At 37.5% G+C, this 24922-nt stretch overlaps 1 protein-coding gene across 5 annotated transcripts in view; it reads right to left on the reverse strand.

Annotated features, from left to right (window-relative positions):
- LOC126259741 (calcium homeostasis endoplasmic reticulum protein) overlaps window positions 1-24922 on the reverse strand; it is a 335568-nt gene that overhangs the window by 305640 nt on the left and 5006 nt on the right. For 4 of the 5 annotated variants that reach the window (XM_049956747.1, XM_049956756.1, XM_049956740.1 and 1 more), the window contains one exon: window positions 12228-12661. In XM_049956747.1, the coding sequence (XP_049812704.1) occupies window positions 12228-12661 (434 nt within the window). Of the gene's footprint in view, window positions 1-12227; window positions 12662-16205; window positions 16367-24922 lie in introns of those variants that run through there. The other variant, XM_049956764.1, reaches the window with a different exon arrangement.

Here is a 24922-nt window from a genome sequence, read left to right on the forward strand (position 1 = left end):
TAGTCCAGGAACCACTAATTTATACCAATTAAAATCATCTTGATACTGCATGCAATTTAATTTACTTCGCTACTTCCATCCTCCGAATTTCTTAACAACTTCCACAACATGTCTACACATTAAAATCAGATCAAGACTAGCTAATAAGTTTTGTTTAACGTCTTCATCAGATCACGTCTGCCTTAAGCTTCGGCTATCAAGAAACAATTAAGAAACGAATAGAAAACAAAAAAAGAGTTACAATTTTAGTAGTTTCTCTGCCATCGAGCGCTCATACTGCTGCGACGGGATATTTTTTATCTGAGGGAACGAGTGTAGTGCGGCGAAATTCAAAGTCCCGCTACAAGTTTACCAATGGCACTTGCTGCCAACATTATCGAAACACTAAATTTCGATGAATCTGTCACTTCATCAGCATGCTTACTCCTTTGTTTTGTAAGTATCTCCTGCTTGCCCATATCATTTGTCATGTTGGTTTTGTCAAAGTTGATTATGTTGCTCGGTAAGAGATTTTCCAGCATTGGCTTTATATCGGAGAAATATCTAAATTGTCTCTTTGTTGCCTTCTGTGTGAGTTTTCTTAGCATTTTAGCTTAAGAAAAGAGATCTTCTGAATGCTGCTTGAGGAATAAATGCACCCATTCATCTGTTAAATTATTTGAAAATTTCTTCAGTTTTTGGCCAGATCCACGAAGGTAACCTTTTGCTAAATATCTAATATCCAATTTAGTGAAAGGAAATCCCAAATGTGCAGCCCTCAAGAACTTCACTTCAACATTTTTTTCTTCTTCCTCATTTAGTACTGGTTGTCTTCCCAATTTTTTGGGTAAATTTCCAACACTTTATTTTATAGGGTTGTACTAGGTACACCATACAAATCAATAGAGTGCCACAGTGAATATCACGAACAGCTTTATCTTAGTTCCGGATCATAATTATACCATACTTTAGGACCGTTCCTGCTTTTATACATTCTTAGCATTGATCGAAATCACCCCACATACTACACAATTTTGTAAAACAATCGTTAATTTATAACTGTACACAAAAAACTCGAAAAACCTGTACAGGAATTGTCTCAATGCCATAGGCTACTTAGCTCATTGACAACTGCAGTTATCATATTTTCTCATCAGTTGCAACAACAGAACATTTCAATTTGACAGTACTGCTTGAACTTTTCACAATGAGATTGTTGTTCAGATATTTATGTAGGTAAATAAATGGCACTGAATATGATAAATACAGTCTTGTGTTTAAAATAAATGGTGTGCAGAATTGAAAATGAGTGGCAATTTGTTGCTATGGAGCATGGAGGAGCAAATAAACCATGCTGTCTAGAATCCCCCTTGAGTCTGAAATCACCCTGTTTGGTGGTACAACTAACAAAAAATAAAAAACAACATTTATACAGCAGCATGCTGGACATTTACAGGTTTACTCTTCTGTTTTTCTTAGTGACTGATTACCTCTACTGGAGAATTCCTGTGTGGTATATGAGTTGTTATTGAAAAGGATTTTTTATCTATATTTGAAAACACTTCTGAGATCTTTCAGGCATCTTATTTCCATGTTTACATTTTCAGAGTCTCATAGCTGGATATTTCACCCCTTTCTGTGTCAAAGTTACACTTATGAAAGAGTAATGCATGTCATTTTTGTCCTTCTAGTGTAGTACTGGTGATTATCTCTGTTAACCTAAACTTAGATGGACAGCTGACAAGAAATTTCTTAACCGAATAAATGTAGCGTGAGGCTGTGTTTAATATTCCCAGCTGTTTATTTTAAAGAGATGTATGTGTGTAAATTCCACGCATAATTCCAAGTATTTGTTTTTGTGCATTGAACACTTTTTGCCTTAGCAATGAGTGATTACAAAATATTAGCCTACAAGACATCAATGGATGAAAATATGCAAAATATCTTAACTGAAATAAAATGATTGTGTGGCATTACTGGCCAGGAGATCCTGTTGTGCTATTTGGCCACCTGTTGCAAATATTTATATGTGATGCCATTTCAGCAACTTGCGCATCAATGAAGATGAGATGAAATTACTAAGACAACACAAATACCCAGTCCACAGTGATGCTAGCCACTAAACCACAAGCTGTGAACATATGTTAATGTACGGATTTCTACATCCCTAAAGTTGGTAGTAATTCTTATGACAAAAGTAGCTGAACCACAATATGTACAGCTTAGAACTTACGAGTTACTATCCTGTTTATTATTTCTGGTTGGTGCACACAATTAAAAGGAGGTGAGATATTTTCCAAAGAACAAAACTGCGTGAACTACATATTTAAGTATAAAGCTAGCTCATTTGTGCAAAACCATTCACTAACTTTCACAAAAGCATCATTTACTATTTTCTCTGTTGATGTTCCTTTGTTCGGCTTCACAATAATGCTTGTATCATCTCCAAACAGGACTAATTCTGCCTCCTGATTCAAATGAAATGGCACATAATTAATATAAAGCAAAAAAGGTAGTGGGCCAATGATTGAACCCTGCAGGACTATCATTGTAGTTTCTCCCCACGCAGATGATGTGGCACACTTCTTTGTATTACTTGAATAGCCTAAAGTACTTTCAGCATACAATTTATTAAATAACAGGTCAACCACGTATTTGCTGACTACATATTGATTTTCTTATTATTATTGTCAGTCCTTAATGTCCCTTAAGACTAAACCCCTTTATACCTCTTAAAACAACCAAAACATGTTTAAATATATTTCATTTCTGTTGATACTTTATAACTAGAGAATATTTATCTGCCCATGATAAACTTGACCATTATCCTGTACAGTGCTCCTTACTTAATGATATATATTCCAAAATCTCCATCACCTTCATGATTCTTTTGCTTTGTAACTTATGTATCGACTCATCATCTCTCACATACTCTTTCCCTTATCTTGGACTTTACAAGGACTTACCTCTTCCCTTTTCCATTTCCATTAGTGAAAATATATATACTACATAATTCAGGTTGCTTAGTTAAAAGATAAGAGTGTCTTTATAATAGGATTCTTTCACACTTAACATAATTGAAGTTAGGAGTGTATGCCTGATTCATGATACTGTCGCTCATTAAAAATATCAACTGGCAAACAGTTTTTCCCCTTTCGCTTTTCATTTCTCTTGTGTATGAGACTTGCCTTTGTACAATCATGTAATAATATTACATGTACATTGTTTCATTTCTGTAGATCAGAACATGAGAGATACTTGCCTTGTTTACTCAGCCTATCATTACATTTATGATTTCTTTTAATTCACTGATCACAACCACATATGTTTCTCAAATTTACTGAGACAAAACTTGTTTGGATCCATCTTTACTGTAATGAGTTACATTTGGACTTTACACAATTTCAAATCTCAGATCTGGGGTAAGTCAACCAAGAGTGGAAATGTCAGTTCATAGAATCATCAATGCCCAGGAAAGTCTTTCAGCCTTTAACTATTTTGGAGAACGCTTCAATTGTGTGACTAACCATCACTGTCCAGCTTCCTACCTCTGTAAGAGCTGCACTTACACCTTCTTCTATGGGAAGATATTGTATAAATATCTTATTGTATTTTGTTGTTAGTGCTGTATTTTTAATCCCTATATACATAAAAATGGTTCTCGTCATTCCATACATGGATTCACCTGACCAAGGAACAGACCTTCCCTTCCTTGGGTTCACCTATCTTTCTCTTCCAATGCCTACATAAAAATTTGTATACCCCACCCTAATTCCTCAACCATATGCACAGCCTCTGAGCCTATCTTTACACTCCCAATACTGAAGTTTCCTCATGGCCTATTTACCATATCTAATTATTCCTAACATGGGTTTCCTGGCTTCTTCATTTGTATCTTTCTATCTGTCCTTGCAAAGCCATAGCTTATGTATATTAAATCATCTTATAATAGTCCTCCTCTCATATTATCCTTCCTGTGTTATTTTTACCATTTCTCCATATGGTCTTCACTTTCCCCTAAACATTACTATGAATGACAGGAACCAAATGTATCAAATGTACTTTTCCATCCTTTCAAACAAGAACTCATTATATATTAACGGGTAGCCTGTCAAGTTCTATTGAAAATACTTCTCTAAGTTTGCTCTTAATGTCTGTTTAATCAATCTAGTTCATATAAGACAAGACACATCAACTGAATAGCTAACCAATCACTCTACTTTGCATTAAGAGAATTTGAGCCTTCCATATCACTTTCGTTGCATCAATTGTTAAACAATTCATAGCACGCTTTCACTACAGATAATTAAAGGCTTGGCTATATCGGCAAGATAATTTGCTTGCCAAATTACTTCTTTTCTTTTACTTACATGTTAGCATGTCATAACTGCCTTCAGTTATGTAATGGTTTCTATTCCCATCCACTCTGTTTTTGAGACGTGACTAACGTTTGTATGGCCACCAAACATACTGTCTGCATCAATTAACTGTGTTTTTCTTTTGTCGGCATATGTGTGTCACTGTCCCATGCTATCATACATTAGTTGATCGTGATTACCACAATGTGTTCTGCGGAAAAGAAGGGTTTCAGCGACAGATACATATGAATGTGGAAAGAGGGATGATAGAATAGGTACTCCTGTCAGAGAAGTAAGAAAATGAAAAATCAAGAATGGGATTTGGGGAAAGAAAGGCAACTGCAATGTTGGTCTATGACAGTGGAAGATAAACTGCTTCAGAGAAAACTAAATGGGTACTAGTAAAACAGTTAACTCTGTCGAATCTGCAAAGCTCACAAGTTCTCCTGGGGGTCTGAATTTCTTTAATATGTCAATGTTGTATAATCCCTTTTCCTGATCTATCTCCAAATCTGCTGAGTATACTGCTTTTGGAGGAGGAAGACCCAGTATCTAGAAGACTTCCCTAAGACGTGGAAAAAGATTGTTTGTTTCCTTCAGCAAGATAGAACTAGGATTATAATCTTTAACTAAACTGTCAACCTGGAACACAAATGTAATCACTTTTTCAAAGTATTTTTGTTGAAGGTGGCCATTTAAATAACTTAAATGGTGGTTCACCAACGAAAGCATTATTCATAATTTCTACTGGTGACAAACCTGGAGATATACGAGTTAGTTCATTCAAAATAATTTGGAACTCAGGAATCATCTGAGCCCATTCTATTCATCACTTAATATTAAATAGATAAATAAACAAGCAGACTGCTATATTGCATCAGGCAACTGGTAATAAACCTAGCTTAACATAAAGAAAACATTTATACAACTCTTCTGAAGTAAGTAAATACAACATACAGTCTAGTACCAGGTCATCAGCGACATTGCGTCCCTACTGCTTCCAAATGTTCTCTACCCTAAAACTTACAATCTCCTCCCGGATCAGGAGAGAAAATTCATCATAAATTTCTTCTATCAGCCTCTCTAATAAACAATGTTCTTTTAACTGGTGAATCTACAAAATGTAGTGAGTGTGACGTACTGTACTGTCCACTACCACCAATTTTTATTCCCTTCAAGGCCAAAACTTGGCCTAGTATCTTACATACTAAATATCTAGGACTTAAAGTCTCCATTAAGATTGTCCTTAATGCTCACATAATTATCACAAAGGCCCTTAACATAAGAAATTGTATTAGTGTCATCAGCTGTGCTCATGTTATATTTACATACACTGCTCTCAAAGATCAAATCATTGTAACCATCATATTCTTTACAAGGTAAATATTTAACATACTTACACAGAACCCCTTGGGTGCAAGTCACAAAACACCAACGATGTTTACGGCATTTGACACCCAACGTACTGTCTACCACACAATCACAACACTAACTGCTAATGGCAACATGAGGCAGTACTGGTGATGTCCAACAGTGAGCACACCACGAGGCTATGGAGTGTAGCTGAACCGCATAGGCGATGAGTAAATCACTACAGCCCTACAGTGTTCATTTAAAGCAGAGCAATGGCAAAAGTAAACAAAGCAAACATTGCATTATATCTGCAACAATGGTTACCAAAGTTGATATTTTGTCAGAAAGGAAACCAAGGATTTTTTTCAGAGTGGGAGAGGAGTGGCAGATGAAATATTAGTATTTCCAGATGACGAGTCAGTGGAACATGTGGTGTCATATACACTTGATTGTGTGGAAAATGTACTTGAGGAGTACCTTGATGATGATACATTCTTAACAAGTGAAAGTGATACTGAAAGAGATGTCGAGCCACTTAGTCTATCATCCTTGTCAGTCAGGGAGCCACAAATCTCTCATCTCCAGTGAAACATAGTAAACAAACTTATCCTATCATTTGTAAGGAATTTGTTTTCAACTCTGACCAATCAGGATTTGAAAAGAAAATGCATATGAAAAGAACCCTGGAAATTGCAGGTAGGAACCAAGAGAGTTGTATCCAAGATCAATTAACATCAATCTTTTAACGCATCCCCACACAATTATGCCGACTGTTAATCTGCATGGTAATTTGTCTGGAAAGTTATTTATTGTGCTGCAAGGAGTTGGAGATGCTCTTCCCCATATGATTTTTTTCTCATGTGTGTGATCTTGTAAGGACAGCAAGCATTATTTACACCACAGCAAGCAAGAGTGGTAAAATGGCAGTTGCATTGCATCACATTCCATCAGTTCTCATTACCCCATTACACCAATATGATTCTGTACACATTCTTTAAGAGTGGATACCTAGCTCAATATCCTGCAGAGTTTGTAACTCCCAAGGAGTCCGCCTTTTATCTTGATGATGCAAACCTTTGTGATCACTGTGCCACGCTAATTTTCATTTTGTACTCATGGTACATGTAAATGGTTTGTTTCGAAAATTTCTTTAATGTCAACAATGTCCATTTTGTGAAGAGCAATACATACATCCGACAGTGTGGATCTTTGCACCTCCCAGACATTGATTTTCTGTCATCCTCCTGATGCACATGGTGAGTCATTAGAAGCTAATTGTTTTCCTGTCATAATTATTAACACAACATATTCAAATGAGCCTTACTAAAGATTGAACTTGTGACCTCACACTGACTTTGTTCCTTGTTAGGTTTACGATCATCGTATACTATCTAATGTTCAACAGTATGGCCCAAAGAATTAGTTGCAGCACCAGCGGATTCAACTTTCTCTTGTGCCTTTTGTTCAACTAATTCTTGTAGGTGCTCCTCCAGACTAATGAAAGCATCTGAGGCACCAATTACTTCACCAAAATCTCTACTTTGTACTAAAGCCCTTACTCAGCCTCGTGTAGCTGAGTTTTGATTATATACACTTTCTAATTCATGATTACACAATTCCTTTATTTGTAGCTTCTTATTGTTTACATCTTTAAACTGTTCTTGAACCTCTTTCCTGACTAAATCACACTGTTTTACAATTGTAATCTGCAACTCCTTATGTAAATTTAATAAGGACTCTTCTATATTAGAGATACTGACTACTTCTGTAGCTACCTCCTCCCCTTGTCTTTTTAAATCTGACAACGCTTGTCCCTTGAGTTGTAATACTATTAGACAACCCATTTAACTTTTTAAATTCCTCCCCTTGGGCTTTTATTTCTTTTATTGTGTTCAGACAGACAGAAGGCATTAATTTCTTTCCAACTACTAAGATGTTGCAAACAAATTAACAATTAATTTATTGTATTTTTCACCTCCTAATATTTTGATGAAGCAAGTTGATGTCGGCTTTTGCTCTATTATTATGAAATGAACTGGGAGTTTCGGCCAATTTAATTTCCCTTACGCTATCAGTCTGAGATTTTAATTTGACCTAATGTGTGTCTCACCTACCCCAAACACAGGTATTTGTCGTTGTGTGCTGGTGGGCTCCCTTATGTTTTCTGCTAACTTGTCCTTACCACTGATATTCAGATGTAGACCATGAGAAGTGCAGCGTGATTATAATTAAAGCTAAACTTTCAAAACACTGTAGAAATAACACCACTGGTCAGAATGGCATCATACTGCAACGGAATGTTATTGGAAGAGGAGGAAAACGTATGGAAGAAGAAACAAAATAGTGTGAAAATTGATCAATAGATGGCACTGTATGTGTCAGAATACGTAAATGAAAACATCTGACATGCACATGACCCACTGAAGTTGGTATAAACATGTCGGGTACACGATTTTTCCTCCTTTCAGGTCTGCGACATTTGTCATGACTCTGAATGCATTATCACACTCTGCTTGTAAAGCTGTATTACAAGAATGACGACTGTGCACACTCTGCAGAAGGTCCTGACAATGATGGGTTTGAAAAAAGGCGTCGGTCCGATGATCGCCAAGGAGAAAATGATTTGAAAAATCGAAGACAGGTTCTTCTGGTGTGCAACCTGGTAGAGGGAGGAAACAAATTGATTCAATGTCAGTGGAAGCAGTGGCCACAGAAATGCAGGAGGAGATGAATGGTGGTGTGCAAACATGTAGTGAATGGAGAATTGCCCGAACATTGGACATACCAAAGAGCGTGGTGTGTAAAATCCTTCGAAACATCCTTCTTTGCTATCCATTCAAAATTACCCCTGTGCATGAGTTGCATCCTGTTGACCTGCCAGCAAGAGAATTTCTTGCTCGCATGGAAGTGGGCAATGATTGGCCGTGGAAGATTTTGTGGACAGATGAAGCCCACTTCCATCTGACAGGATATGTCAATACACAGAATTGTCGAATATGGTCAATTGAAAATCCACATGCAAATCAACCAGTGCCACTTCATCCTGAAAAATGACTGTTGTGCGGGTTTGCGACATCATTTATCATACAGCCATATTTTTTCAAAGAGACACGTGCTTCTAGTCCTGTTACCTGTACCGTCAATGGTAAGTGCTATGAGTGTCTTTTGCGCAGCCACATCATTCCAGCTCTCCCACAGTGTTGATGTGTGGATGGGATCATTTTTAGGCAAGATGGCTTGCCTCCGCACATTGCAGATCCAGTTAAACAGCTGTTGAAGCGCCGTATTGGAAATGCTAGAATTATCAGCTGCCATTTCTCTAGAGCCTGGCCGCCCCAATCACCTGATCTTTATCCATGTGACTTTTGGCTGTGGGGCTACCTGAAAGATGTTGTGTTCAGTGTACCAACTGCAAACTTAGCTGCAGTGAAGGCACGCATTGCGCAACACATTCTGAATGTGACCCGGAAAAACTTCGATCAGTTGTGGAACATGCTGTTTCTCGATTTCACCTTGTTGCAAAAAATGGTGGACAGCATATTGAACATGCTTGGTGCCAGTCACATGGAAATTGATAATCAGATTGATTCTTTTTAAGCAGTTTTTGGTCTCATGACAATTAAAAACCGACATGATTGATGCTTTTTATGTGGTTTTTGGCCTCAGGACAATTAAAAACCAATGTGAGTGATGCATTTTATGCAGTTTTTGGCCTCAGGACAATTAAAAACCAATTTTTCCCATCCAATGTGATATGACCTTCCCATGGTGGATGGGCTTACGTAAATAACAGTATCACACCTGTACACCCATGCACACTGAGTAGTACAGTTCGTTTAACATCAAACATACACCTTAGGCATTGTTGTATGATTCATCTGTCATTCGTAGTCGACCACTATTAAATTATGACACGTACAACACCATCTATTGTTACATTTTGTAACTATTTATTTTTCTTCTGCCATATGTTTTCCCCCTTCTCCGATAATGTTCCATTGCAATTTGACATCATTCTGACCATTGGTGTTTTTTCTACAGTGGTTCGAAAGTTTAACTTTAATTATAATCACCCTGTATTCCCCATCTTCTTCTAACAGTTACTGTAACAGCACCAATATGAGACCTTGCATCCATCTAATGTAACCCCCTCATCTCCATGTTTACTTGCTTCACAGCAGAGTTAACTCAGGGCTAGTCACGGTGCCACAGACAAAACCAACATTTGTGAGCTAAGTAGCTGTCCCTATTTTGTCCAGGCTACTACTAGCCTGTATTTTACATTTTTAGCCAGACTGTTTCCACCTCCCTCAACTACTAACAACTAATTATCTTTGTTGAAATCCTTACAAATTTGTCTTAAGTTTTCCATTACCTGCCTAAGACTCACACTTGGTTATTGAAAACTCGTGATCTGGTGACCTACATCTAATTTATCCTGTAGCTGGTGGCCTACAGCCCTCCCATGTCTGCTACCTAGCAGCAGAACTCTTTCTGTGTTTCACCCAACTAATCTAAGTTCCTGAGTATTGTTCCACTGCACCTTTCATTTCTCTACATCTGTACAATGCTCTTCCTTCTCCAGTTCTGGTAACAAGCAAAATCTACTGCTTAACTGAATTTCAAATTTGGTAACAGAATTTTCTCATTTGCTCTCTGCTTGCCATCTTTCCCTAACACCCCTTCCCCATACAGCTGTCATAATTCAAATTTTACACTTTTTAACTCTGACTGAAAGCCACATATCTTCACCTCCTGTTCATTGATTTTCCAGTATTTCTGGCATAACCTACAATTCTACGGGAGAGTCCCACTGGTCACCCCATTCTCTCCCCACTGCTTCCACCCTGATGAAACAATAGCCTGTAAGATTCACAGAACACTCTTGGTTTAATTGATCTTAGGCAACTTCTACACTTATCTCACATAGTTGGTTGATTCTGATGCTAGAGGCAATGAAACAAATTACAAGGAAATTTAAGTTACTATTCTGATACAATTCTCATGTGTAAATGTAGGTCTAAAATTATGGTTGGAGGCACAATAAGAAAATATACTTTTTACACAATTTTACCTTATTTTGACATGACACTAACACTTACACTAATGTAATTACTTGTGTAACAGCAATTATAAAAAGGATAGATTGCTACTAACTGCAAAGAGGACACATTGAGCTGCACACATGCACAACGAAAAGACATTCACACAAGCAGGCACATGCACATGTCTGTGTGCCAACATGCATGTGTTTTCCTTTCTTTCCTGAAAAGGGCTTCAGCTGAAAGCTCAGTGTGCAACAGTCTCTTCACTGTGCCTGTCTGCAACTCAATGTGTCCTCTTTATGGTGAGTAGCAATCCATCCTTTTCGTAATTGTTGATACTCCATCTAAAATTAGCTTCTAATCTCTTATTTAAGTAATTATTTATGAGAGCAGAATTGCAAAAGATCTCATTGTCACAGTGTTGCCCAACGCGAATATTTTAATTCTACTGCATAATGTTGTCTGTCACTTGGTTGGTTAGCGAGTACATGTGTCCAGTCTGATAACTAATCATTAGAAATTAGAGGGTATTACATGGTAGAGGTTAAAGTGTGTCACTGCTGTAGATAAATATTTTATTTCAACACATAAGTTGCGACAACAGTTTCCAATAGATCTACTTCAATACTGTTTAACACAGTACCTTTACAATCAAGTATCCCCGCCCCTATTCACCCCACCCTAACAGCAGAATGTACTTCAGCTGGCAAGCATTTGTCTAGAATTTCAAACAGAAAAGTAAAGTCTGTTACACATTCACCTTCCAGAAAGGAGTGCTGAACATAAAAATGAAAAGTGCTTACAAAAGAATGATAAACTTTCAGGAATAAAGCAGACGACTCACTGGAAGGCCGCAAAAGTGCTGCATCTTCGACAGGCACACAAACAAAAGGTATGGAGCTTGACTGGCTTTTGGGATGCATTTCTTTTTTCTAGCTGCAGGAAAAACATGCATGCAGATTCACACACACACACACACACACACACACACACACACACACACACACACACACACACACCTGTCTCCCTACATTTTGCTCAGACAACTACCAGCTAACACAATGTAGGGAGACAAATATGTGCCTATCGAAGAAGCAGCACTTGTGCCTTTTGGTCAGTGGTCTCCTTTATTCCTAAATACTTAGTAATTTTCAACCAGAACTTTACGTGCATCAATGATACACATTCATTATTCTCTAAAATTGTTCTCCAGCAGCTGGAATATATTGATTTCAACATATGGTAACTGATGTACAGGGGAATTATAAGGGGAAATCTGATGATAGGATAAGGGACTCTGCACAAACTCTTGTCTTCGATCACTCTGAAAAATCTTCCGTTCTATTAACATGGATGTGGAATTGTCTTACAGAAGGTGACTACAAAAGGAACTAAAGAAACAGTTCTGTGAGAGCGCTGTGTGTAGAACAGTTGCAAAATATACTGCCATATTACAGAGGAAGTTACATGTTTCAGTGAACAATGTACTTACAGTATGTTGTGCAGCTAAATTTTGCTCACTCTGGACAATCTGTTCTTGTAACTGGTTCTGTTGAAGAGATAATGCATCAAGTGTTATGGTTGCTGGTGTTTGTTGTTGCTGTTGCTGCTGTGTCTGCTGTGATGGCTGCTGCTGCTGCTGCTGCTGCTGCTGTTGCTGCTGCTGTTGTTGTTGCTGCTGCTGCTGTGCCACAACAAGCCACTGAGTGGCAGCTGCCAGCGAAAGGGGGTTCCCTCCGCCAGCAATAACCGTGGAAGCAGGCATTAGAACTTGCTGGGGCTGTTGTTGCTGCTGTGCCTGAGGAGGTGGTGGTTGTTGTTGTTGTTGTTGTTGCTGCTGCTGCTGTTGCTGTTGTTGCTGCGAAACATTCATACCACCTCCTGGGATAATGTTGCTGTCACCTCTAGCAGCTTTCTGTTTCAAAACTGCAAAGAAAAAGTAGTTCTTGAGCATACAAATGTCCAAAATCAGATACACATTACTTTATTTTGATGCAACTCACACACATATGGCTGCAGCCTCTGGCAACTGGCTTCAGTTGCCAGAGACTGCAGTCATGTTTGAGCAAGTTGCATCTGATTGTGTGATTTAGTGTGTGTGTGTGTGTGTGTGTGTGTGTGTGTGAGAGATCTATTTTTGACAAAGGCATTGCTGGTCAAAATCTTATTTGTGACAGTTTTTTTGTGTGCCTATCTGCGACTCAGCAACTCCGCTATTTGGTGAGTAGCAACTTTCCTTTTCATAATACTGTTGCATTCCAAAACAGTATATATGTGTAATGGAATGTCGTTAAAGTGAATCAATATCATCCTGACACCTGACAACATAAGCCTCAGTCACAGAGCCAACAGTCGCTTCCCACACCATACAACTTTATCTGAAGTAGTTCAGGCAATGATACACGGCCTCACACATAATAAATAAATCTGAGTTCAAAGCAGTTGATACCAAAAATTGAAATACCAAAGCAAACAATCTACAGTGCAGCATGTAGGGTGAACAGTATTAACCAACATGAATATGAATGAAGCCATTGCATTAAGAAAATCAATGGTCATAACACCAAATGTTTTTGTTGAAACACTGGTAGTAATTCTGTAATCTTAAAAGTAGGTCAATCAAAGTCAATTAAATACAGTGCATATACTTGTTCTGATCCTTTTTATTGGGGAGTATATAGAGGATACTGCACCCTACATAGAGACAGACAGGGAGAGGAGTAGTGCAGGATATGTAAGATTTGCTTTCAATTGCAGTCTTTCCACAAGATTTTCCTATTTCCTATTTTTCTGCCCTCTCTGTGGATTAATGCTTTCTTTTTCAAGGGATAAAACTGGGTAGAGCCAACAATGGACCAGAAATGGTTTCAGCAATCACTTGAGCACAAAGAATTCAATCACAGTACATAAAAATCAAATAAAGCATTCAGCAATCTTCATAATGGCCATTCAGTAGTCTTCCAATGCAGAAATTAGTATGAACCACAGAAAAAATAATTCACTCACAGTCTCGCACCTTTTGCTGACTCAGAGCCAGGAAGCAGAGGAGTCTCATATACATGGTAAAAAGTATTTTTATTCTGACATCTGAATAAAGTTCTCTTACTGTGTCTACTCTGCAAAATGAACATCACTTATGTGGACATACGTATGCTAGTTCTGAAGGGGAGAAAGGGAAGAGCTACATTCCCAAGCTATAATGTGTAATATCACTGGTGATACTGGAAGGGTACAAATGTTGACATTTTCTTCATAGATTCCTCTTACGTTTGTAAATTATAATCTGAGCCCGAAGGATTACAAGCATACTATCAACAGACAGCACTCAACGTCCGTCTCACTTTTGGCTAAAAATATAGAACAAATCAGAGCCTGCACCCTCAAAAAAATGTCAGGATCTGTTTTAAGGAGAAAATATTGAATACTCTGATGATATTAACTGTCAGTTTAATCACGCAGAATCTGAAACAGCGACACTTCATTACATTTTTAAAAACATTTAACACTCATGTCTCTAACCCCCTCACATGCATTAGTCAAATTAATTTTAATTATAATATTGCATTTACTTCTTTTTATAATAAACGGAACATTTATATGTAGATAATTATTTAAGTTACTTTTTTCAGAAACAGACACTATGGCAAAAAAATTTGCTTCCCACATAAGATGTTTTTCTCTAAATATGTGGTTTACTTATGTATGCTTGAAAAACATCTTAAAATATCTTACTGTAGTTTGTTTAGCTACATGATAACCACATCTCGAGTGCTCAGACGCTATGAGACAAATTTGGTTGAAAATAATCAAACAATGAAAATTTTAATAATAATACCCCCTCTTGCTCCCATTGTTAGTTCTAAAAAAACAAAAGATCCTTTCACAAGTGAAAATGAACAGTGCGGTATGAAATGTTTGTTATACGTACAGTATTTCATGGGTTTTCCCCAATGAGAGGCTACCACCTGACGTTAAGTGGTGGCTCACCAGCTTCAACCCAGATGTTGAGAAAAAGGCTAATTATACAGGCCCCAATGATCATCCTAATTCCCTCAGGGTTTAGCACATTTAAATTTTTTATTTATTATATCTAAATATGTTGGCATAGCAGACGAATGAATCATACACCTTTAAACAAACTAGGACTGTACACATTGGAGCAGATAGGTACAGTTTACTCCCTATAAATTATGACATTGCAATATAAAATACTGCTCACACAGCCCAAGTCAACAGTCAGTGCTGTGGCTAATATGAGGGGCCATGAAAGAATTTGCCAATTACAGTGCCTCCCATTGATCAATGCGACGAATGTCAGCTTGGACTGTGCAAATAGCACTCACTGCTCTTGGTGACAGTACTTTTATGTGCTTTTAATAAGTGGCAACCTCAAAATCAAAATGTGAGGTCTACAAATATATTTCTTTAAAAATTAGAACAATGTTCTCAATATCACCCGAAGAACTCTCCATCATATATTGTAGGGTGACTTATCGAGTGTACAGGTAAATACTGTGTGAAGTGTAGAGTAAAAGCAACCTCCACAAATAACGTGCACATGTCTTCTCTAATGGAAGAAAATGGCGGTGGAAGTGGTGAGGGAAGTGGAGAGAGGGCGGAGTGGAGGGGGGGGGGGGGGGGGTGGATTTCCTAAGGCCATACCCACGAGTAATCATGTACTCTTCATACATGTACGAGTGAAAAAGAGTACTGAAGATGGATGTGAGAGTGTTGAAAAATAATTTTACGTGACTGGAAATTAATGAATTGTTTCCACTCATGATCAGTTTTGGAAGATTTATTTCACACAAGACATTGAAATAATCGAAGCTGCAGTGCTATATTTAGTGAAAATTGGGGAGATTTTTAATGAAATTTTTATTTACAACTATTTATATCTGAAACTCTTCATAATACATCTCTTGCCTAACAGCCTGTAACGAGAGAGTTCGGCACAGAATTTCTCCAAGTGCCACACTGATCAAAGGAAACAGTGTGAAGAAAGCAACAATGATAAACTTCCCTATAACATTAGAATTTTGGTTGAATAGGTGATGGTGCCAATCTGCACCTGCCTTCCCCTGCCCCTCTGAAATCTTGATTGAGGAGACAGATTGGTCTATAGCATAACCCAAAGAGCAGGTAAGGCTGAAATATGATAACCTTGCTGAGTGTTGTCTAAGAGCCCATTTACACACTTCTATTAGAGTACAAGAGTCTGTCAAGTTTACTGACTGCCTAAACTCACCACACAACCTTGCTTCTACATGTTGCATAAAAGCTCACCTGGTTTCAATGCTGCTTCCAATAGAGTATTAAAGATCTGTTCCCATATAATAACTCTGGTCTTATCCAAAACATGTAATGCATCACTAAATCAAAGTAAGATGTCATTAGCTTCCAACCTGTTTCACTGTTGATATTTTCCAAAATCTTTGAGAAGGTGGTGCATTCTAGCATAGAATCTCACCTTAGCAACAATAATATCCTCAGCAAATCACCATTCGGGCTTCAGAAGAGTTGCTCTACTGAGAATGCCTTTTGAGTCATTCCATACCAACTGAATCACGGCACACAATCCACCAACTCAGATTTTCATGAAATTTGGTACACATGGTTGGTTTATATATATAATGACTGGTTTAAAATTTCAGGCATCTATCTTAAGCCATTCCACAACGATAACAACCTGATCTTCAGCCTAAAAAAAATAAAAATCATTCGCAGTGCTTGTGAATTCAGTAAGTAGTTTTATCCTAAAATTGAAGTATGAAAGAGTTGAGATTTTTCATAGTTATATAAATTTTTCTGCACAATTCAAGTATTGTATCAGGTTGTAATAACATTGTGAAAGGTCATTTGAGCCTTGAAAATAGAAATATTATGTTCACAACTTAAACTACCAATTCTGTGTACAGACTGCAGTTACAGTGTCTCAATATTATGGCTAGTATAACTGGAAAGAGGAGAAATTTTCCTTTAAATCAGACTAAAAAGTCTATGGGGAAATGACAGCTAGGCCTATGGTAGAGCTAAAAATGGCAAATTACAAAAAAAAATCACTGCATCACAGAAAACTTCTCAAATTTCTCTTCCACACCATGTGTCATTGCTTATTATGCCTCTTTCAAAATGGCTGCCAAGAGAAATTGTAGCTATTGTGGTTTGTCCACAATCTGAACATCATACTTTAATTACATTGGTAAGTTAAAAACTGAATACTTATAAAGCAGCATGATTAATTTACTGTTAAGCATTTTACAGGAGAAATAAATCCCTTGTTGTAAAAAATTAACTTAAGTGGAGGAGTTTGGTAAGTAGACCTGTAGATTTCACAAATCACCCACCATGCAGCATTGGTACATTCTTTCCTACAAGCAGAGTGCCTTTAGACTATCTGTTCACGTGTTGTAACGAACAACGCAGCTACCACATTTACTGATTTACAGAAAGAACAGCTGCTTGGCGAACAGGAATTGAGCAACACGATAATTTGAGGAATGTTTGCAAACACCGAAAAATTGGGTACCTGAATCAGATGAAAGTTATGCTCATGTGCATTGTTGCAATCCATTTAAAAAACACAAAAAAACAATAAAGCAGGATTTGCAAGCTGTTTCACTTGATCTTGCTAAGCAGTTCCATGAGATATTACATGTTAGGCCCACTGTCATCCCACGGCAGAAAATGTGTTCAACATGCCATAAGCAAGCCATAAGTAAGATTTCAGGTGCAGATCAAAAGAAGACAAATGAAGACAGCAGTCTGGAAAGTGACAGCAAAGTGAAGACTATGTCCAATGAAGATTGGGCGGATGGCAAAGCAGCAGAAGATACAGAGGAACTGGATAAACTTAAAGCAAGTTTAATAGGTATAGACGACTTACCAGTGCAAATGCATTCTCTACCTCCACACCAGAAAGAAAGTTATTGGAAATGAAAAATAAAGGCAGCTAGGTAAAATTTATGAAAGAAATGTACGAGAAAAAAATCATGCAAAGACAGCAGTTCTGAGTCTGAAAGTACAGTGACTAGACATGACAAAAAACAAAAGGCTAATGATTTAGACAGACTGGTTGAATTAATGAAAGAAAATTTACCAATTGTCAGTAGGCAGGAAAAGATTTGTATGCTCCTGAATTGCGGAAAGAAAAAAAATTCAAGGAACCTTTGGTGTGTCACAAAGAACGATACATGAATCTATGGACAATCATAATGCAAAAGGAATCTGCTCACTACTGGACCCAAAACAAAGAAGACAGTTACCTGTTGAAACTGTATTACTTGTAAGAAATGATCATGCTCAGAAACATTTAATAATTAGTAATTTATATGAGCTATATGCAGCATTGAAGCAAATTCATCCTAACATTAAATTGAGATATTCAAAATTTTGTGGAATGCATACTAAATGGTGGGTACTTGCTGATTCATCAGGAAGACATGCTGTTTGTGTATGCACCATACACCAGAAAGTTGATTTGCTTTTATGAGGTCTAAATTTAAATACGAAGGATGAAGTAAATTCTTTCACAGATGAAATTGTTTGTAGTAAAGAAAACTGGGATTGCATGTTAAGAATTTGTGAGAAATGTCCTCCTTCAAGAAATTCAACAGTTTACACTGAAACTAAATTTCAACTTGAGGAAGACGACGAAAAATTTTCTATTAGTGGACGTCAGTTGACAGAACTCAGCTTATTGATACAATCCTACCATTTAATGAATTTACCGATATTTTAGTAACTAAACTAGAAACTTTAGTTCCACATAGTTATATGGCAAAAAGTCAAGCTGCATTTTTGAAAGAGAGAAAAAAATAATATGAATGAAAATGAGGTAGTAGTATTAATGGCTTCCACTGAAAATTATGATCTTATACTACGAGATGCAGCACAAAATCTCACTGAACTCATGTGTCATGCACTTGCATCCTGCTGTTATATACTATAAAAATCCTGATGCAAGAATTGTTATATTTCTGATTATTTAAATCATGATGCTGCTTTTGTCTATAACATTCAGTCCAAAATTGTAGAGTCAGTTAAGTATCACTGCCCTGTTGTTAATAAAATAGAGTACTTCACAGATGGGTGCAGCAATAAATACAAAAATTGCAAAAGCTTTTTAATGATCATGAGATTGATTTTGGAATCACTGCCATGTGTTCTTTCTTTGCAACAAGCCATGGAAAATCACTTTGTGATGGTCTTGGGGGCTGCATGAAATGGATGGTGACAGAGGCCATATAAGGAGCAAATTTTTGATCCTAAAAAAAGCTCGAGTTTTCCAGAGAAAAATTTTCTAATATCCATTTTTTTAATTTAGAAGAAAAAGAAGTAAATTCTACATGAACTAATCTGCGACAGTAATTAACAAAATCAAAAACTGAGGCATGCACCAGAAATCTCTACCAATTTGTACCTTTATGAACTAATACTCTGGCTGCAAAAAGAGTTAGCAGTGTAGCAACTATTCTATGCAATTTAATTTTTCTGGTGTGCAAACACATAGTGCAGAGTCCTTCAAAGTTAATTCATTTGTTTGCTGTAAATATGATTCTAATTCATGTATTGGTCTTATTGAAATTACAAATTTAGATCGGGGAGATGAGAGCATTAGATTTATGCATCCAGCAGATCCAACAGTGTCTTTTTGCTGGCCAGATAGGGTTATACACATAGGGTTATACACACAGAAACAAAAGTTTTGCATCACCCCAGTTCCCAGAACTCCTGAAGACAGATGTTGACTGTGGATACTATATCACAGACACAATCCCTTTGACTGTTCAGAGATGTCACTAAACCTGCCTAAAGATGTAAACAACAATGCACAAGCAGCGTCTATTAGACAGAGGGGGTCCAACAGCCAATCAGTTCCAGTCATTCCACCAGGAAGGAGATACAGGCTTGTGTTCTCTGTAGTTCAACCATGCCTAGACGGTCAATATTGCAGTTCGATTGCGTCCACGTTGTTACTTTGTGCCAGAAAGGGCTCTCAACAAGGGATGTGTCCAGGCGTCTCGGAGTGAACCAAAGTGATGTTGTTCGGACATGGAGGAAATAGAGAGAGACAGGAACTGTCAATGACATGCCTCCCTCAGGCCGCCCAAGAGATACTACTGCAGTGGATGGCCACTACCTACGGATTATGGCTCAGAGGAATCCTGACAGCAATTCCTGTTTTTCGTGCAGCCACAGGACATTGTGTTACGACTCAAAACTGTGCACAATAGGCTGCATGATGTGCACCTTCACTCCCGATGTCCATGGCAAGGTCCATCTTTGCAACCACGACACAATGCAGCGCGGTACAGATGGGCCCAACAACACGCCGAATGGACCGCTCAGGATTAGCATCACATTCTCATCACAGATGATTGTCGCACACGCCTTCAACCAGACAATCGTTGGTGACATGTTTGGAGGCAACCCAGTCAGGCTTAATGCCTTAGATACACTGTTCAGTGGGTGCAGCAAGGTGAAGGTTCCCTGCTGTTTTGCGGTGGCATTATGTGGGGCCGAAGTATGCCGCTGGTGGTCATGGAAGGCGCCGTAATGGCTGTATGATACATGAATGACACCCTCCAACCGATAGTGCAACCATATTGGCAACATATTGCGAGGGATTCGTCTTCACGAATGGCAATTCGCGACACTATTGTGTACGTCTTGTGAATGACTTCCTACAGGATAACAACATTGCTCGACTAGAGTGGCCAGCATGTTCTCCAGACATGAACCCTATCGAACATGCCTGGGATAGACTGAAAAGAGCTGTTTATGGGCAACGTGAACTACCAACCAGTCTGAGGGATCCATGCTGAATCACCATTGAGGAGTGGGACAATCTGGACCAACAGTGCCTTGATGAACTTGTGGATAGTATGCCATGACAAATACAGGAATGCATCAATGCAAGACGACGTGCTACTGTATATTAGAGGTATTGGTATGTACAGCAATCCGGAACTCTCGGAAATGAAGTGATGCAAAACTTTTTTTGATGTGTGTATTTCTCAGATCCCATTTCAAAATATAGTATGTACTGTAGAACAATCAACAACAATGACAGGTGAGCAATATCAATTTTCAGTAGGGTGAAAAAAATTGACAAATGAGGACTGGAGTAATTTGTAGCTAACTATTTTTTTAGAATACTTTGTATTTTTTTATGTACGTGTTCTCCTGCTGTCACTTAGTGAGTAGGTTTTTTTATCTATCCAATGACATTTTGTACTCTAAACTGTAGTTTTAGATAATCAGCTGAATAAATTTCTATACCTGCACATGTAAATGTGGGTATTATCTTGAAAAAATTTTTGTTTCTGCATGTAAAAGTGGAATAATTTGTTAATATGACCTAAATATTGTTTTTATGATTACTAGAGTAGTTTTCACTGTCATTTTCCCAAAGATTTTTTAAGTCTGTTTTAAAGGCAATTTTCTTCTCTTTCCAATGATACCAGCCAGAATAATGGGACACTGTAACTATAGTCCGCACACAGTAACATGTAATTTAAGATGCGCACATTTCAAAGAAAGTAATAATTCTATTTTAAACACTCAAATGGCACCATATAATGTTATTACAACAAATCTTGTACAATATTTGAATTCTGCAGGAAATTTGACATAAGTGAAGAAATTTTCAAATCTTTTTTACTTTCATTTTAGGATAAATTAAATAAATTTAAAATTACTTATTGATTTCGCAACAGCCGCAGGTGAAGTTTTCTAGTATTTTAGGCCATGACTATCAAAAAAATGCAATGATCATCTTCTTCACATTCGCCCTCATTTGCCCTTTTTTTTGGGGGGGGGGGGTCGTCTGGGAGACTTGGGAATCCATTGGCTTGACATTGCTTGGTTTCTGGTTCTGGAACAGCAACTGTCATCACTTGTAATGACTATGTTCAAAAGTCTGGATCCCTTTCAATCTCTGTTTTCAAATCCTAGCACACATTCATGAGCATGGTTTTTTCCTTCTTTGTGGCAAGGTGCGGAACAAATTTAGTGACATTATGTCACATGTACAAATCCTCATTCAAAATCCGCTGGCAAGAGCTCCAACTCACGCCTGTCTCTGCTGAAATTTGGTTGACTGTGAAATGATGATTCTCGTTGATTTTTTTGGCGAGGTTTTCAATGTTTTCCTTGTTCTGCAATGTTGCAGGGCATTTAGGATGAGGTTAGTCTGCAACACTCATCTCACCTTGTCGAAAGCACTCAAACCAGCCAAAAACTTGTGTGTGTGACACATAGCATGCTCCTGAAAAGCTTCTTTAAGCCCTTGTGATTCTCCATTATTGATTTTTTAAGCAGGAAACGAAATTTCACACACACTCTTTGTTCTTTAAAGTTGTCCTAATGACTACACAAGCAGAATACACCAACAGACAGAGAAACACAACACAACACTTACACGTTCTTCTACACACTGATGCCGTCTGCACAGTTGTTTCGTGAACAGTCTCCCATTTAATATGCAACAAGCAAATTATGTTTTCTTTTTTGCAGACGACACTACTATTGTAATCAATCAAAGCATACAAACAGAAGCAGAAGAAATGGTAAATAGAGTTAACAATTTTTTACAAATGGTTTCAGCCACAATTTTAAAAAGACACAATATATATAGTTCTGTGTATCTAGGGGTACTACACCAATGATAAGTGTAACATCTGGTGAGGAAATAATAAATAGGGTGGTAACTCCAAAATTCTTAAATGTCTATATTGATGAGATTTTAAAAAGGAAAAAGCACATTTTGGAATGCTTAAAACAACTTAGTTCAGACACTTTTAAATTTATAATCATTGCAAATCTTGGAGAGAGACAAATCAGTAAACTGACATTTTCGCAAAATTTCATTCAATAATGTTCTGGAGTAACCCAACTTTAAGAAAGAAAGTGGTCATTGTTCAAAAACATGCTGTAAGAATAATATGTGGTGCTCACTCATAACCATCTTATAGACATCTTTTTACGGAGTTGGCATTCTGAGTACTGCTTCACAATATGTTTACGTCCTAAAGAAGTAAGTTGTAAATAATCCACCACAGTTCAAAAGAAACAATGATGTACATAATTAGAATGCCAGAAGGAAGAAAAGACATTCATTACTCTGTGTTGTCTTTAGAAAAAAAGGGGCGAAAAACGCTGTAACAAAAATTTTTGATCACTAAGCCAGTGATATAAAATGTCTGACTGGCAGCAAAGAAAATTTGAAAATGAACGGAAAAAGTTCCTCCTTGACAACTCCCCCTACTCCGTAGAATTTCTATTACTCTAATGCGTGAAAGGTGGTGGGTAGGAATTACTGATGCACATCTTTATACTTTAAAAAATAAAAAATAGTTTATGAATGGTCAGCATGTAGCCAAATTTTCAAATTAATTTGCAATGTGAATGAAAAATGAGTTATTCCACACCACCACAATTTATCGTGCAAAATGATCCATGGAAACATGAAACTACCTAACTAACTGTATCCATGCATGAAAGTTGTATGTTACACAAATGCTGCTGATAGAAGTGTGCTGTGAACTTCGCACCTCCTACTACAGCACGCTGACAAAGTGCTTTCAAGAAGAAAGAAGGTATAAATGACAAGTTGGTGCAAAGAACATATTTTAATTGGACAATATTACATCTTTTTGACAGCAGAAGTAACGATTATAACAACAGTAAGAAACACGCTACAGCACTGAACATAACATACTTTATGTTAAGAAGAGTATAGGCCACAGACAACAGTAGAGGACATTAAAAAGAAAGAAAACCGTGTTGAGAATACTGCTGAGAACTGCGTGTCACACAGACCTCAAAGACAAATGGTGTTGACAGTAAGGACACTTACATATCGTACGTCTGGGTTTTTGACAGACTTCAATTCACCTGCTGTGGAATCTTATAGCAGCCAGTAACGACTCGGAAGAAGTAACTGTTGTTCTAATGACAATGTACTGCTGCATTCATTTCTATTGCACAAGATCCAGTAGGTATCCATAATAATCCGACTTCATTCTCATTTAATTTTAAATGAGTGTCCATCATATAAAGGAAATAATATTTGATTAAGTGTCAAGCTCCCCTCTTCTCCAGTCTGCTTATCTCCTTTTTACACCTAAAATGACACATTTACTTTCATGTTACTCAGCAGCCACAGAGAAAACAAGAATTGTTGATTTCCTGCTAGCATTTGACACAATGATAGCTTGTTTGTGTGTGTACAGTACTGACATGCGCCTTGTGGCCCATCTAACCATACACAACTTTTCCCCTTCATTTTAGTGTATGCTTTATGGAATGTGTAAATGGGCACTAAGCCAAAGAATGTGAATGCAAAATAATGGTTGCGGGAGACTGATCTGTAGTGTAAATTGTTTTCTAAACTAGTGCAATTTTGAAGTACTATTGCATATAAAAACTATGATGGAAATACAAATTTAGAAAAGCTGTCTTACATAGAAGTTAAATCTCTGGCGAGAATTGTGGCGCATATTATGTTTTTATGCCACACACAAAAACTATGGAAAATGTAAAAACAGTTGGGGAGTATGTCACTATGTACTCTTACCTATGTCGGACTCTAGCACCCAAAGACATTGGCTGCATTTGTTGGAGTTGTGCAACTGTGAGGGTCTCTACTGCAAGAGAAGGACTCCGTCTAATAGATATAATATTATATCAGTATTTTCATTATGCCTGTCTGCAATTCAACACTTCCTCTATACGCTTTAGTAGCAATCTATCCTTCCTGTATTGTTGTTTTCTGTTCTTACATGTGATCAAACTATGCCCCATCATGCAGTTTTATTCTGTCATTTGTCTCCATTTTGCATACTGATAACTGAAACTTTCATTCTGGAGCAACAATGGAAAAGCCAAAACAAAAGAAAGAGCCCAGACAATTACCGTAGGTTTGGCACGTCTGCTTTACATGTCTATCATAACGAATCATATAATGCAGTTTTGTCAAAGATCTGTGTAGCAATCCCTGAGTGTCTCCGCAACTCAGCGACTATCGTTTTCAGTTACGTAGCTTCAACACCACCAACAGTCTTTTGCATTTCACAGCTGAAAGTTGGCATCAGTGATGTTAGATGTCAAGGCTCTTCTTTTGCCACACACAGCATAGCATCATGTGTGAATATAATTTATTTTTCTGCCCTTTCAATGAAG

The sequence above is a fragment of the Schistocerca nitens genome, chromosome 1, assembly GCF_023898315.1.
Source record: "Schistocerca nitens isolate TAMUIC-IGC-003100 chromosome 1, iqSchNite1.1, whole genome shotgun sequence".
Lineage (NCBI taxonomy): Eukaryota > Metazoa > Arthropoda > Insecta > Orthoptera > Acrididae > Schistocerca > Schistocerca nitens.